The sequence below is a fragment of the Manis javanica genome, chromosome 17 (genome assembly GCF_040802235.1).
Source record: "Manis javanica isolate MJ-LG chromosome 17, MJ_LKY, whole genome shotgun sequence".
Taxonomy (NCBI): Eukaryota; Metazoa; Chordata; class Mammalia; order Pholidota; family Manidae; genus Manis; species Manis javanica.
The window spans coordinates 14,947,952-14,960,455 of NC_133172.1; the positions used below are offsets into that span (position 1 = coordinate 14,947,952).

Sequence of the window (12,504 nt, forward strand, 5' to 3'; positions counted from 1 at the left end):
GCAGCTTCGTGTGTTATGGAGAGGAGGGGTGCAGCAGGTGGGGACTCACATGGGACTTGGACCAGTAGATGAAGATCTCGCCCACCATCCTGAACAGCTGCTCGGCGCTGGGATTAGGCTCTGTCAGCCAGTGCGCCCTGGGGAGGCAGGAGAAGGGGCCAGTGAGGGGAGGGGCAGGGATACCCAGGACAGGGGGCCACACAGAGAGATCTCAGGGGAAGGGATCGGGGAACCAGGAGAGGCCAGTAGGAGGGATGGAATTTTCTAGTGTATTCTGGCCATTCAGATGATTTGAAAGTTTTAAATGACCATTCCTTTAAAATTTTCTTCTTTTTCTGTAACCTTCTTATTGTAGTATAACATACACATGTTAACTTGATGAATTATTGTAAAGTGAACACAATTGTGTAACTACTTCATCCAAGCTGTGCGTTACAACAGTTTGCTCATGTTCGTTGCCAGAAAGCATTCCACTGTCTGAATATAACACAGTTTACTTGTTCAAACTCTTTGACTCAGCACTCCCACTCCTAGGAGCCTACCCTTCAGTGATACCAACCCATGAGCACAAAGGTGATGTGCAAGGATTCCTACAGCATGCAGACCACTACGTGCTGTTTCTGCTCCCGTGACAGACATGGCTAATCAATCAAAGCACCCTTTCTCACAAAGCCCTGATGTAACCTAAAAATCTTTTTCAATCAGGATGGAATTGAGGAGTTGAAATTTATTCACTACCCCTGGATTAGGCTGCCATCTAGATACAATTCTTTAAGGAGTGCTTCTGATTTTAGGGAGATGTTAGCAGTAGATTGATACCTGTGCCTGCCCTTTTTTTAAAGACCAGTTTTTGGGGAAAGTGAGGCTGACCCAATCTGGACTATCTTTCTTTCTTCCCTCAATGATGGAGGAAGGCCTGGCACTGCACAAGTCTGATGGCCCTGTCTACCCGAGCCTGGAGATACAGGGCTGAAGGGGAAAAGTGGGGCTCCTGTGGTTGACACGGCAACCTCACAGGGGCTCAGATTCAGGTGTAAAGGGGCAGAAGGGGTATAAACACCAGTGGGCTAGATTTTGTTGGGCCATAAGTAATGGCAGGGGTAGGGGCAGAAGGTTGGGTGGATTCAGGTGAGAACTGGAAAAAGTTTATAGTAAGTCAGAAGGTGAGGGGCCCGCTGGGGTTCAGGGAAGCTGGAGGTCAGGCTGGAGTGTGTGGGAACAGCAGGGATATGCTGACCTGTTGTTGTCCACGTAGCGGATGAGCAGTGGGTAGAGGGCGTACAGGTCCCGGCAGAGCACAGAGAACTCGTCCCGCACCAGGAGCTCCCCCTCCTCAGCTTCTGACTTGGCCTCCAGGCGCAGCTGTTCCTCCTCGGCCACCACCTTCCCTGCTCGCTTGCGCAGCCGCCCGATGGTAGGGATGAAGTGGGAGTGCAGGAGCTCCGGCCTGGCACGGCTCACAATGGGCTGGGCAAACACTGCAGGCCAAACAGTGGGGAGAGGCACCCGCTGGCCTCTAATTCCAGCATGGGACCTGTGACCTCTGTTCCCATCCCATGATTCCTGACCTGCACCACGGACCCAGCAGACATCACTGACCCCAGACTGACCCTGGCTTCTAACCTTGGCATTACCTCTGGTCCTACTCCTGACTTCAGGCCCTGGCCCCTGCCACAGTGACTAATCCCTGATCACAACCATATCTCTTGACCTGAACCTGTGACTCCAGCCTGACACAAGTCCCTGACCTCTCACCCCAACAATCGACTTCTGACCTGATATCTCACCTTAGCCCATGATCTCTCACCCCAGTCTTTAACCTTTGACCTGGCCCATACCCAAACTCTTCTCTCACTACAGGATTTCTGACTACGACACCTGCCCTCTCATCCCAGTCCCTGACCTCTAGCTTGACTGAATTCCTGACATGGAACTTCTGAACTAGGAATCCCAACCTTTCAAAGGCTCATTTCTTGACCTCTGACCTACAACCCCATCTATATCTGGGACCCTGACACTTGACCTGATCCTCTGACCCTTGGTATAAGGAACTCAGGCTACTGACCCAGCTCTTAACCTTCTCCAACCCTCCAGAAATTCAGAATCCAGGCCAGAGGATTCCCAGAACCCATCCATCCACCTCAGCCTGAGATTCCTACTCCAGCCTGAAATTCTGACCCCTTGTGAGGGCCCTTTTGACCCTGAGAAAACCTAGATTCCTCCCAACTCCCAGGAGACCATGGACTCTAGGATCTCCCTCTCAGACAGCAGGTCAAGGCCCTTGAGCCCAGTACACTGGCCCCAGCCCTCAGGAAGCTAGTGCCCCAGGACCCACCAGCCAGCCGCTTCATCCATGAGGCCTCATCAATGCCCAGGTTGTTGACAATGATTCGCAGGATATTCCCCAGCAGGGAGTTGAGGTGGTCAGAGGTGACAGCTGTGCAGGATGGGGGGGCCCCAGCGGGCAGGGCCGGTGGGGGTGCCTCAGGCCCACGCTCCCACCAGCGGGGCAGGTAGCTGCACAGCATGGGCAGTGTGATCTCGATGACGTGAGGCATCTCCGTGTAGCGCGCCCCTGACTCAGCCAGCCCTCCGATGTCTGCCATCAGCCGCTCCAGCACTGGGATGTCAGGACACATCTCTTCTACACTGTTAGGGAGCCCCAGGACTGGGGTGCAGGGAGGGGTCAGGGCATGCCAGCCCATCACCTCCAGACCTCAGTATCCACACTACAAACCAGGGACCCCACAAACTGTGGGATTCCCCAATCTGGAATGCCCCCAACTCGAGGAATCCTCTGCCCCTCGGAGCCCAGACTGGGCCACAATGCCCCCAAGGGGGCACTCCACAGGGTCCTGTGCTCAGTAGAATGTAGCCCCTGACAGCTGCCCTGGCCCCATACAACTTACTGGCCCGCTCCCGGGGAGACTTGGTGGTGTACACAGAGCAGGCATTGTACTCGTTCAGCTGAGGCTCCAGAAATGCCACTGGCATGGCTGCTGCCAGGCGGGCCAGGCACTCCCCAAGGGCTGGCCGAAGCCTGGAAGAGGGGGCTACTTAGCTCCCATGCCCCTCTCTGTCCAGCCCAGGGTCCCAGCCCCTGCCCCCATAGAAGTGCCCTTTCCCCACATCCCACCGGACCAGAGCGGCCTGTCACCAGCGGACACTGATGCAGTCTTGCTCCGGGCTTCCTGAGTGCTCTCTTGCTCCGTGGGTGATCCTAGCTCAGGAGAGCCCCCAGCTGCTCTGCTAGAGACCTTCCCCAGTGCCCCCAGCGTCCTGTGGCTCCTGTGTACCCCCCTCATTTCTGTTTGCCTGCTGCCAGGGCAAGTTTGTTCCGCAGCGAGGAGCAACCTGGTATCCTGACCAGCAAGTGCCTGGCACCCTCCTGATCCCCAAGCTGGTGGCCGCCACTGCCTTCACTAGCCTTCCCCGAGTGCCCTCATGTGGCCACCTTGAGGAACTGCAGCTGCCACAGTGCGCACGGCTGTTTTTCAAGACATCTCCCCTGCTTTTTACTCATCCCCATTTTCTCCTGCTCCTTCCCTTTCCTAAGCACCCACAGTACCCACCCTGGCCCCAACCCATGGCTCTTTCTCCTTACTTTTCCACATAAACGTTCTTGGTGGTTCCGAGGGAGTAGATACTGCACAGTGTTCGATAGCAAGACACCTGGACATCATCCACTGAGGGAGAGGAGGGCAAGGATGGCAGATGTGCCCACCCTACCAGTCCTCCCCAACCCCTCGCTTGTCCGCAGATGGTAAGTAACAGCAGGGGCTGCAGACTAGCCTTGTGACTTGAGCAAATACCAACTCTCTCTTGGCCTCAGTTTCCCTATCTGGAAAATGGGGATCATTATAGTATTTTCCTAATGGGGTGGTTGTGGGAATCTAACGAATTAATACTTGCAAAGCAATTGGAACAGGGTACACAGCAGGCACTCAATAAAGGCTCATTATTGTTCTTTACCTGGAGAGGAGTCATGGATCTCTTGGATGATAGCAATGGACCCTCTCCAGAAAAACACAAATGAACACCCAATCCTGACTACGGGATTGTGTTAGCTCATCCACGTACCCACCCAAAAGCCAGGTTAAGAACCTCATCAACCTCAGAAAGTCATGAGACAGAAAGAGGGCAAGAGGCAGTTTCAGATTGAAAAGAAACTACAGACACATAATCAAATGCAGTGAGAAAAACTTGACTGGATTCTGAATTTTTTTTTAATCAAAAGCATTTTGAGAGTAATGAGGGACATTTAAATATAGTTGAGGTTAGGTGTGTGCTAATGATACTATGGTTGAGGGAAGGTGCTTATTCCAGGAGATGTAGGCTCAGTATTTAGGGATGAGGTGTCATATGGTGGGGGCAACTTAAACTCTAAAGTTCCACTTAAAGGTTTGTAAATACTTCCATCCATAAAGTGAAAGGTCAAGCAAGTGGGGCAAATTGTCAACCATTCTCTCTTTTTTTACTTTTCTGCACATTTTTTAATTTTCTCAGTAAAATGTGGGACTAGGGGAAGGACCTCGTCCAAGTGCTGCTTTCCACAGGGGTTCTCATTTCAAAGCAAACAGAGTGCTGAGACCTGGCTCCACTATCCTTCAGTCCCCACGCCCGGCAGCCCTACCAGCCCACCCTGGAGGCCTCCCCTGGGCCCCCATACTGAGTCCCAGACTGACCCCCGCATATCCCCCCAACTTGTTACTCCTTCCAATGCCTGTCACCTGGCAGCCCCACTGTCCCCAGATCCCCAGGCCAGCGCCTTCTGCCTCACTCTGAATGCCCCTTCCTCCTCACCCCATTTTCTTGGCTTCCTGAGCATCTTTTCCACCAGCCCCTGGCCTGGCTCCACCACGGTCCAGGCCACACCTGGTAAGGCTCTTTTGAGGACCTGCACACACAATGTCATGACACCCAGCTGGTGTTCTGTCCTGTCCGTGTGCACTACGTCACAAGACCCCAGGCTGGTCACACACTAGTGTGCCAATTGGTAGGATAAACATGGCAGACACTGCTAACTAATTCCCAGTATCTGTTCTTACCTTCTCTGCCCTTTTCTTCTTCCTAGCAATAGATCTCCCAGAGTAAAGGCTACCTTCCCAGCCCACCCTGCAGTGACTCATGGCCATGTGCTAAGTGCTGGCCAGTGGGAAGGAAGTGATGCAGACCACTTCTAGGTTGTTTCTTTAAAAGATCGCAGTGCCCATCTCTCTGCTTTTTCTCCTGTCCTGCTGGCTAGAATGAGGATTGATGGTGCACCACCCTGAACCGTTTGGGTAAGGCAATATTTCAGAGGTAGCAGAGTAACAAAATGGAGGGATTCTGGCATCATCATCCACTTGTAAATAGATTGTTACCCGAGAAAGAAATATGCTTCTATCTTGTTTAAGCTACAGTGGTTCAGAGTCTTTTGTTAGAGCTGCTGAACTTGTATCCTAATTAACTCATTCTGTTACCCACCAATTTACTGAACCCACACTTTGCTTACAGCAAAAAATCCCCACACCCAAACACCTGGGGAATATATGGGTGGTGTTGGCTGAACTGACCAACCACCCCTGCCCCCAGGGTCAGAGCCCTTACGGATAACATCGTCTCCGAACTGGTGCTGGGCGATGTGCTGGAAGAGGGTGGTGAGGACAGGCAGCAGGGCCACGGTGGTGTAGGTGAGGTTCTGGCCCACACCCTTCACCTGTGTGCGTGCCTGCGACACCTTGCCTAGGCGCAGGTTCTCCACCATCTTCTCGATGTCCTCCGAGGCACTCTCAAAGAAGGAGCGGAGGCCAGCCTTCACGATCTCAGGGCCTGACTTCATCACCGTCCTAGGAGGGAAGCAGAGTCACGTCAGTTCCAGGACCTGAGATTCTAGTTTTGGGAGAGACTAGGAGAACCGGGGCTGGAGGTGGAGTGGGCACCACGACCATGGCCCTACCTGGCATCCAGGGAACGTGCCAGGATGTGAAGGCAGTTGACCACGGCTGGAGCATCTGTCCCTGGAAAAGGAAGACGGACCATGGTGAAAGAAGGGCTAAGAGAGTAGTACCTCCCTCCACATTCCCCCCAGATTCCCACAGGCACCTGGGCCTCCCCTTACCCCTCTTCCTGTACCCTCCACCCTGGCCCTGAAGCCCCTGACTGTGCCTCCCATCCTGGAACTGATCCCTTGGCCCTCCCCATCTGGCAATGTCTGTCTCCCCCACTAGCCTGGGAGCTCCGTGAGGGCAGTGCCCCAGGCTGCCCAGTCACTGCCCTGTCCCCAGGACTACCGAGGCCAGGGCCAGGTCCAAAGGAAGAACACAATGAAGGTTGTTTGAATGGAGGCATGAACCTGGGAGCTATTTTTCAGAGTGGGGGTGGTAATGTGGGGAAAAGAGGGAAGATTTGGGAGAGGGGCTGGGGAGCCTACTTACCAAAGAGAGAGACTCGGTGACGGACAAGAGCAGCAAGCTTGCAGAAAAGGCTGAAGAAAGAAGGGGACAGAAGACAAGGGAGACAGGGAGTGAGGACACCAGTGGGACAAGAAAGGGCAGGAGTGACACAGTGAGAGGAAGCAGGATGATAGGGAAGAGAACGAAGGAGACAGGCGGGGCGGGGAGGGGCACAGAGATGAGCAAGCTTGGAAGTCACAGGCAGAAACGGGGGGTTGGGGGCTGGGGAGGCTGGTCTGCCTTTCTGGGAGGGTGGCCAGTTCATCCCAGTTTGCCTGAAAGTCCTGTGTCCTGGGAAACCCCTCAGCCCCAGGCACACCAGGACGGTTGGCCACCTGAGCCCTTCAGCAACCTCTGCAGGTAGAAGAGTCTGTGCCCAGCACCCAGGACAGAGCCCCAAAGCCCAAGGTTGGGAGAAAAGGGAGCAGGATTACAACCCTGTGAGGTCCGGGGTCTGGGTCAGAGGTCGCAGGGTGGCCCACCTGGTGATCATCTCCTTCTCCTTGTTGGAGGCGTGGCCACCACTGCCCAGCACTTTGGCTGGTGTGGAGAGGAAATAGAGGCAGTGGTTGGTGAAGTACTGGTTGATCAAAGGGAGCAGGATCTGGGGGAGCGGGAGAGATAAAGGGGAACTGGGTGAAGGGTGGGGAGAGCCCACCTAGCCCCCAGATCTCTCCCGCTTCCGAGCCCACCTCTCACCTTTGCAAAGAATTTAATCTCCTGTTCATGCGGGGACTTCTCTACTCGTCCGCTGCTGACCACAGCCTCTGATGGGGGAGGGAAAATAAGGGTCATTTTCAAGGCTGGGGAACTCAGGGTGTTCTGATGGGGAGGGATTCTGGGGGCAGAGGTAGGAAGTGATGGAAGATTAATCACTGGTATGAAGTCAGCTCTGCTGGCTTTGAGATAAACCTCTCTCCCAGTTCATCTGATCCCCCAGCTCTTTGATCAAACCATTCCTGAGGCTTAAATGGGAAGAAGGACTAACTGGGATGGAGTAAGGCCATGGAGCATCCCCTTCTTCACCTTCTGCAAGCCTTTTCTTCCCAAACTTCAATACCTGGCACTAAGTATATTTGGAATGAACGAAGTAAGTTGATATAGACAGATTGGAGTTCATTTTAAGGTGGAAATCAATTTCAAACATAATAATGGTGATGGTAGTAATCAACACTATTAAAATAGTAATGCTGGCTCCAATTATTGAACACTTGCTATGTCCCCGGCACTGGGAGAAATGTCCTTGCACAATTTCCTCCCAACTTGGAGGTCTATATAGTTGGTCCCTCTGCCCCATTTTACAGATGCGGAAACTGAGGTGAGGTAACTCACCCCGGGTTGCCCAGCAGGAAAGTGACAGACCCACAGCCAGTTATGAGGAACGAAACCCTCATATCACAGATGAAGAAACTGAGGTTCAGAGTGGAAAGGAAGGGAATTTCCAGGAGGGATGCAGCATGGAGGGGGACCAAGTGGAATTCCAGGTGAGATGTGTGAGAGTGAATCCTGCTTGGCCACTCACCAGAGGAGAACTTCAGGGTCCTGGGAGGCTCTCAGGGGGAATGCTAGAGACCTTGGGGGGAAGCTGGAATGGAGTCTAGGGGCCCAGCTGCAATGCCTAGTGGTATGGAAGTGGCATCTGTGGGGCATCCCAGCAGCCTTGTCTTCAGGAGATCCAGAATCTGCCCAGTTCACCCTCCTCAGCTCCTGCTCCCACAGCCTGTCTCCCAGTGCAGCCAGAAGACTGGACACCAGAGGCAGACCAAGGCCCTCCTGCTCAAACCCCCTTGGGCACCATCTCACTCAGGCTAAAAGCCACAGTCCTTACCAGGCCTGCAAAGCCCCACAGGACCCGCCCTGTCACCTCTCCACCCCACCTCCTCCCCCTCTCCCCTCATCACTCTGCTTCAGCCCAGAGACCTCCTAATACGCACACCAGGGACCCTCTCAGAGCCTTGGCACTGGCTGCTCCTCTGTCTGAAACCCTCTCCGCAGATGTCCCCACGCTCCCTCCCAGCTCCTTCCAGGCCTTCCTGGAATACTCTATTCGGGTTTTCACGGGCTCCACCTCCCCACCCTCCCCATCTTCCTTAGCTGGCTCTAGTGTATTTTTCCCATCGCATTAACCACCTTCTAAGACTCTAGAGACTGAGTTACTTCTGTTAATTGCCTGCATTCACCGCAGGAATTTAAGTTACAGAAGAGCAGGGATCTTTGTCTGTCTTGCTCACTGCGATATTCTCTGCAGCTGCAACAGTGTCCGGCACAACAGTTAGATGAGGGGAGGGGAGGAGAAATGCATGAACTGGGGCCCTCGGTGAGAGAGCAGGGATAGGGGGGGCGTGGGGAGGGGCTTCTCCATACCCAGGTGGGCGATAAACTCCTGGGAAGTGTCCATCCAGCGCAGCAACTGCTGCAGGAAGCCAAAGGCGAATCGTTTTTCAATGGAGGATGTATCCAGCTCCATGTCTTTAAGGCCTCTGCGAGGACAGGTAGAGAGGGGTCGGCGCAGAGGCAGGCCCGCCCTGATAGCCCCTCCTCTCCAGCCCTGCCTCTTCCCACCTCTGCCCCGCCCCTGGGCCCCAGGCCCCACCCCTCTTGGCCTCCTCCCCTCTCTGTCCCCAGCTCTCTTCCCCAGGGTACCCCTCTAGGTCTCCTCCGCTCTCTGGCCGGGCTCCTCACCCCTCCTTGTCTCCAGTCTTCTGTGGCCCCGCCCCAGTGACCCGGGCCCCGCCCCTCTGAGCTTCTCCCCTTCTTTGGCCCGGCTTTTACCTGCAGGTTCCTACCACATTCCTCCCCTTCCCCAGCGGGGCTTCCAGCACCCTTCACCCCATCCCCACCCCCGTGCCTGGTGACCGCAAAGCCGTTCATCTGCAGGAACTTCAGCAGCTCCTGGGCCTTCTCTCGATCTCGCGCCTTCTCCTTGGCCGTGAGTGTGTCGTAGGGGACTAGCAGAGGATGGGTCCCACCACCTGAAGCCGCAAAGACCAGAAGTCAAGGGGCTGGGGGGACCCAAGCCACTCTCTTGGAAGTGGCTCCTGCAGAGGAGGGCGAGCGTACTTATACTAATAAAGACAGAGTTAAGATAGCCAAAACATTGTTTTCAATGCCTGTCACACCCTCACCACGAGCTACAGTAATTAAACGCTGTTATATCCCTACTGCACACAAGCAGAAACGGAGGTTCAGGGAGTGAGAGCAACTGTTCACAGTCACGTGACTCTAACCTAGCCACATGACTGGAGCCTACGACTAGGGAGCTGTGGTGAAGAGGAGTCTATGCAGGAGTGGGATGGATGCCCTCACCCTTGGCCTCCAGCTCCTGCTTTTTCTTCCGCCCCCACGTGTTGTGGTAATTTTCTGCCAGTTGTTCCGCCATGGCCTGGGGGCAGATGCAAAGAGTCAAGGCCCTGATTTGGAGGAGGCCCTCCCCCACCCCAAATAAGGGATCCAGGGTCTCACCTGCAGCTCCCGGGACAGGGTTACTCCGCTGAGGTCGGGGGGCTGGGGGTTGTAACCTTCTCGTGGATCGTAAGTCTGGGAGGACAAGGGGGAGATGGGGAGCCTGATGGGCTAGCAGGAAGCCCAGGTCCCAACCTAATCTGTGCCCTCCACCCCTGCTCTGCACCCTCTCCTTAAGGTCCTTTCTCTAGGCCACACTGCTTTGCAGTTCTTCAGACACATGTGTGCCCTCTCCCCCCAACCCCGCCATCTCTCAGCCTTCTCCAGCACAGCCCTCCTGGCCTCCCCCTTCTCCCACCGCCTTCCCTTGGCCCTTTTCCCTTTCCACTGAATCTCCTGCTTGGACCCATCCCTTATTCTAGAAGCTCCCCCATCCCCCCACCCCCCACCTTTACCTGAGCATTTTGGGATATCTTCCGAGTTTTTTTCTTCTCCGTCTTCTCCTCCTCCCCTTCCCTGGCTTTCTCTACTGTCCATTCCCAGGCAATCATGGCCTTTAAGGACTCCTTGATGGGCCAGCGGTAAATCTCTTTGTCCTGGGGTGCACAGGAGGTGGGGGAGTTGGCGGAGTGGGGTGAGAGGGAGGCAGGGGCAGGGGCCTCTGGCTCAGCCTTATGGGCTTAAAGTGTCCTAAGAAGGGGCAGGACAAGGCCATGTGGCTAGGAAGTGGTCCAGAGTGAATTTAAACCCAGGTCCTTTACTTGCTCTGTAACAGAGCCTCCCAGACACACTCTCACTGGCCCCTTTTACACATGAGACCCCAAGAAGTGAACTTGCATGATCAGGGAGGCAAACCCAGCCTAAGAGAGGAGCACAAGAGCCTGGGGTTTAAGGGAGGCAACCAAGATTGAGGAAAGACAATGTCTGTGGATGAGGAGCCCTAACCCACAGCTCCAGTGAGATCCAAGCTTGAGAAGCTACCCACTCCTGCGTGAACCCCCAAATTTGCAGGTTTCATTTTGGATCCTCAACATTGGGCCCCAACGGTTGGTCACCTTCTCTGAAAAGGTCTTGTAGGGCCTCAGCATGGGGTGGGTCTTCAGCTCCTCATCTATGTTATCCCCATAGGACCAGTTGTTCTGGATCTGGAGGTGGAGAGGGGACAGGTGGAGGCAATACCACTACGGGGCTGGGTGCAGGGACAGGATGGGGGGTAGACAGTAGCCAGGGGACCATAGAGGGGGAATCTTGGAAGGCCTGAGGGTCCAGAGGAAGCAGCAGGTCCCTGGAAAGTAGGGGTCTCAGGGAAATCTGGGGGCCTCAGGGAAGACATGGGTCTGGGGGAAAGCTGAGGTCTTGAGGAAGGCTGGCAGGGGAGGGAACCCTGGTGCCAACCTTGTCGAAAGCCCACTTCTCATGTGTGTACTCTGCAAACTTGTTAATGAAGGAATCCAGCTTCTCTGGAATGATCACACTATTGGGGAGATAGGGTCAGCAGCTATTGGGCTGGCCCCTCCTTCCACGTCCGAAATCTTCTCTCAGTCCCCAGGCCCCACACCAGCCCCCTGACCCCAGGCCTCACTTGAGGGTCTCCACAGGCCGAGGATCAAAGTTGCCTTCAGCGTCCACTGTGGCCTTCTTCTCCGTCTTGGATGAGTATGAGGCATCCACATAGTCAGGGGGCAGGGCCCCTGCGATGGCGCACAGACAGGGCATAGCCATGCGGTACAGATCCGCGTCATATTTCTGGGGATGCCAGGGGAGGGGCCGTCATGGCAGGCCTGGCTGAGCCCTCAAATCCTTAAGCCCTAGGACCTCAAACTCACCCCTCCAGTCATCAGTCCTCCTCGCTGAGCCCCCAAACATGAATTATGGTCCCTTTCCCTGAAACCCAAGCCTCAGCCTCACCTAGACCCTTAAACCACCTCTATATTACCCTGCTCCAAGACCCCAAACTAGAGACCCACCCCGCTCTTGTAACACCCAAACCGGAGACCCAGCCCAGATTCTCCTGGATCCAAGTCTGCAGAAATGCCTCCCTCCCCAAACCCCTACATTTGGAGATTTCATTCTGGATCCTCAACTTTGGGCCCCAAATCCTCCAAACTGGCTCCTTTCAGACACCCCCCAGCCCCAGGTGCCCAGACCTTATGGGCCAGAGAGTCAAAGATTCCCCAGAAGAGTTTACGAGTGAGGTGCAGCTCTTCCTCTGAGGTGACCCCGAAGTTGGCCCAGCCGGTTGGGAGGCAGTAGTACTTCCAACAACGTTCATAGTGGTTGGTGAGGAGCTGGGTAGAAACAAGAGGGGTACACACATAGTGGACGGCGATGTAAGCAAGGAGCAGGCAATGGAAGGCCAGGGAGGCCCAGGGACGACAGCGCTGCTAAGTTAAAAAGGAGGTGTGGTGATGCAAATGATGCTAATGAGGCACCTAGTATGCTATTGGGAAGTGGTCCTGGACAGAGTATTATGCAAATTTAGCTTTCTAATTTAGAGTCAGGATGGGCATTAAACTACCCCTTGACTCGTCTAGGGTTGCTGTACACAAACAAGTATCCCTGGCTTAATCCATGGGTAGGGTCATGTGCAAATGGGCATACAGATGAAGTGAAGAGGTGCTTATGTGAATTACCATGGCAAACAGAAATCTAGGCAGCACCCCATGCA

The 12,504-nt window shown here is 54.6% G+C and overlaps 1 protein-coding gene and 1 long non-coding RNA gene across 3 annotated transcripts in view; one reads left to right on the forward strand and one right to left on the reverse strand.

The window, feature by feature from the left end:
• Positions 1 to 12,504, reverse strand: part of RYR1 (ryanodine receptor 1) — a 114,256-nt gene that overhangs the window by 46,227 nt on the left and 55,525 nt on the right. For both annotated transcript variants that reach the window (XM_037021731.2, XM_037021730.2), the window contains exons 50-68: positions 11,984 to 12,124; positions 11,419 to 11,582; positions 11,232 to 11,310; positions 10,892 to 10,981; positions 10,292 to 10,432; positions 9,897 to 9,971; positions 9,741 to 9,816; positions 9,283 to 9,406; positions 8,799 to 8,914; positions 7,134 to 7,201; positions 6,917 to 7,038; positions 6,417 to 6,466; positions 5,939 to 5,999; positions 5,590 to 5,828; positions 3,605 to 3,686; positions 2,910 to 3,040; positions 2,336 to 2,668; positions 1,238 to 1,478; positions 50 to 137 (exon numbers count right to left, since the gene is read on the reverse strand). In XM_037021731.2, the coding sequence (XP_036877626.2) occupies positions 50 to 137; positions 1,238 to 1,478; positions 2,336 to 2,668; positions 2,910 to 3,040; positions 3,605 to 3,686; positions 5,590 to 5,828; positions 5,939 to 5,999; positions 6,417 to 6,466; positions 6,917 to 7,038; positions 7,134 to 7,201; positions 8,799 to 8,914; positions 9,283 to 9,406; positions 9,741 to 9,816; positions 9,897 to 9,971; positions 10,292 to 10,432; positions 10,892 to 10,981; positions 11,232 to 11,310; positions 11,419 to 11,582; positions 11,984 to 12,124 (2,421 nt within the window). The remainder of the gene's footprint in view (positions 1 to 49; positions 138 to 1,237; positions 1,479 to 2,335; positions 2,669 to 2,909; positions 3,041 to 3,604; positions 3,687 to 5,589; positions 5,829 to 5,938; positions 6,000 to 6,416; positions 6,467 to 6,916; positions 7,039 to 7,133; positions 7,202 to 8,798; positions 8,915 to 9,282; positions 9,407 to 9,740; positions 9,817 to 9,896; positions 9,972 to 10,291; positions 10,433 to 10,891; positions 10,982 to 11,231; positions 11,311 to 11,418; positions 11,583 to 11,983; positions 12,125 to 12,504) is intronic.
• Positions 3,708 to 9,340, forward strand: LOC140847084 (uncharacterized). Its single transcript, XR_012126712.1, has 3 exons — positions 3,708 to 5,282; positions 7,739 to 7,918; positions 9,213 to 9,340. It is a non-coding gene; the product is annotated as an uncharacterized lncRNA (long non-coding RNA).